Raw genomic sequence first — 2,210 nt, 5'->3', positions numbered from 1 at the left:
TTTCCAACGGTACCTATAATTTAATTGTCAAAAGCGTAATTAGAAATTTTAAACCTGTATAATATAATATTAATGCGCAATTGAAATGCTGCCCGGTGCCAGCCCCTTATAAATTAATCTCATAAAATTTATCATGTTGGGTGCCAAACGGTCCACCAAACCACTGCCAACTGGGCGTCGGCTCCCTTTTAATAGCATTCCGATTCTTGTCCCACACCCACAATAATCCAAAAAAGCCATCACTCCATTGCGCTTGCAGTCTTGCTCTTGCACCCGATCGACCCAGCCTTCACGCCATGTTCAGTGCCATGTCCGGCCTCCTCTCCTCCCTGGCCCGGCGGCTGGTGGTGCCCCTTCGCCGCAGGGAGAGCGTCACGTCCTCCGCTTTCGTCGCCAGACGTCGTCCGTTCTTCCCGTGCGGCGGGGGCCACCGCGACGTCTTCAGCGACAGCGCCTTCGTCGTCGTCAAGCGCAGCAAGACGCTGAGGAAGAAGGTGAAGCCGCCCAGAAGGGTGGGGGAGCGGAAGCGCGGGCGAGGAGGCGACGACGACCTCCTCGACGGCGACGAGGCGTGCGTGTGGCGGCGGACGATCCTCCTCGGGCGGAGGTGCCAGCCACTGGAGTTCACGGGGGCCATACACTACGACTGCGGAGGCCAGCGGCTTTGGCAGCCCCGCACACCGCCGCCGCCGCCGCTGCTGAGCCCCGTCCATCCTTCCGAGCTCGGCTACATGGATCGCGCATAAGACGATATGCACTGCATTGCAGCCTGCACGTATGGATGGATGAAGATAGACACGTACGGTTTTCCTTTGGTGACTTCACTGCTTCCTCTCGTGTCTCGTGACGTGTTCGATCGATCTGTTGTCTTGTGGAACTGAGTAACTAATGATGAGTATGTTATATTGTTTCAGTGAAAAAAAGTAGTATAAGAAGTTGATTGGTAACTTGTGTCGTGTGTAAGATCTTGGTAGATGAACAGTGATGAATCCTTTCCAAAAAATTGATATGGTAGATGATCGAGAGGTTGTTCAACTATTTGTTGCTCACGTTTTGGACGCATGCACGCTGGCAGTACCCCTCACTCCTTCTCAGGCCCTCACTTCTGCTTTCGCTGCATGAGCGACTCTGTTTGGGTCTGGAACATCGAATTTGTTAGCAGGCAGTCACTAGCATGCTATATCGCGTCTCCTCAAACGATACTCCACAAACCCGAGTACCCTGTAAAGAGGTGGATTATTTCTTCATCTGCAGGTATGTTAGTGTATCATGTCTCACTACTACAGAATGGACCTGTTGTCCCGGGCGGTAACGGCCTTTAGTCCCGGTTACCGCGCCGGGACAACGATCCCGGGATTAAAGATGAAATCTTCAGTCCCGGATCATCGAGCCGGGACTAAAGAGGGACCTTTAGTCCCGGTTGGTGTTACCAACCGGGACTAAAGGTCCTCCAGCCGAGCAAACCTGGCCGCACCCTTTAGTCCCTGTTGGTAACCCCAACCGGGACTAAAGGTTCCTTTTCTTTTTCTTTTTTTTTGTTTAATTTGTTTTCAGTTCAGTTACACATATTTGTTTAATATATAATATGTTTTTATGTACGTATTCTACGTCGCTAATATAAATACACGCACGCATATAATTACATCTAATTCTCATCTCGAGCATTATTATATTCGAATAAAGTATGAAACTATATATATTATAGATATATATGTATATATACAACACTTTCATAATCTTGTTCTCGAAAATAACGATATCAATAAATATTTAATTTACATCATTAGTTCCTTAGATCAAAGTAGAACTCGCCGTTGGGATTTAGCACTTTTTATAGAAGATATCCTGCTATTGACTCTTGAACCTGCTTTCAGATGGTCTTTTTGCATGACCCTTCGTTTCAACCATTCAGTCTTGCATTTGAAATAAAAGGAAAAGTATTAATACATATATATATATATATTTATTCATTTAAAAATAAATAAAAATTGATATATACGTACTCTGAGGACATCTTCAGGAGTTCTTCTTATGTATGTAGTGATAAATTCACAAACGTAGTATCCACATAAGTTATTACCTGGTTCCTGCCGCAAACACCACTGTACGAGAAGAAGATTATTCTCATCATCTCACACGTAAATTGAAAGTATGATATAGTAATTAAACACGTGGGGAAGTATATATAGTACTACTTACTGGTATTTCAA

General features: G+C 45.4%; 1 protein-coding gene across 1 annotated transcript; it reads left to right on the top strand.

Annotated features, from left to right (window-relative positions):
- Positions 1–277: 277 nt before the first annotated feature.
- LOC136458594 (uncharacterized) lies at positions 278–845 on the top strand. Its single transcript, XM_066458535.1, has one exon. The coding sequence runs from the start codon at positions 297–299 to the stop codon at positions 744–746; it is 450 nt and encodes a 149-aa protein (XP_066314632.1). The 5' UTR covers positions 278–296; the 3' UTR covers positions 747–845.
- Positions 846–2,210: the final 1,365 nt, after the last annotated feature.

The sequence above is a fragment of the Miscanthus floridulus genome, chromosome 6 (assembly GCF_019320115.1).
Source record: "Miscanthus floridulus cultivar M001 chromosome 6, ASM1932011v1, whole genome shotgun sequence".
NCBI lineage: Eukaryota > Viridiplantae > Streptophyta > Magnoliopsida > Poales > Poaceae > Miscanthus > Miscanthus floridulus.
This window is presented reverse-complemented; position numbering and strand designations above follow the sequence as displayed.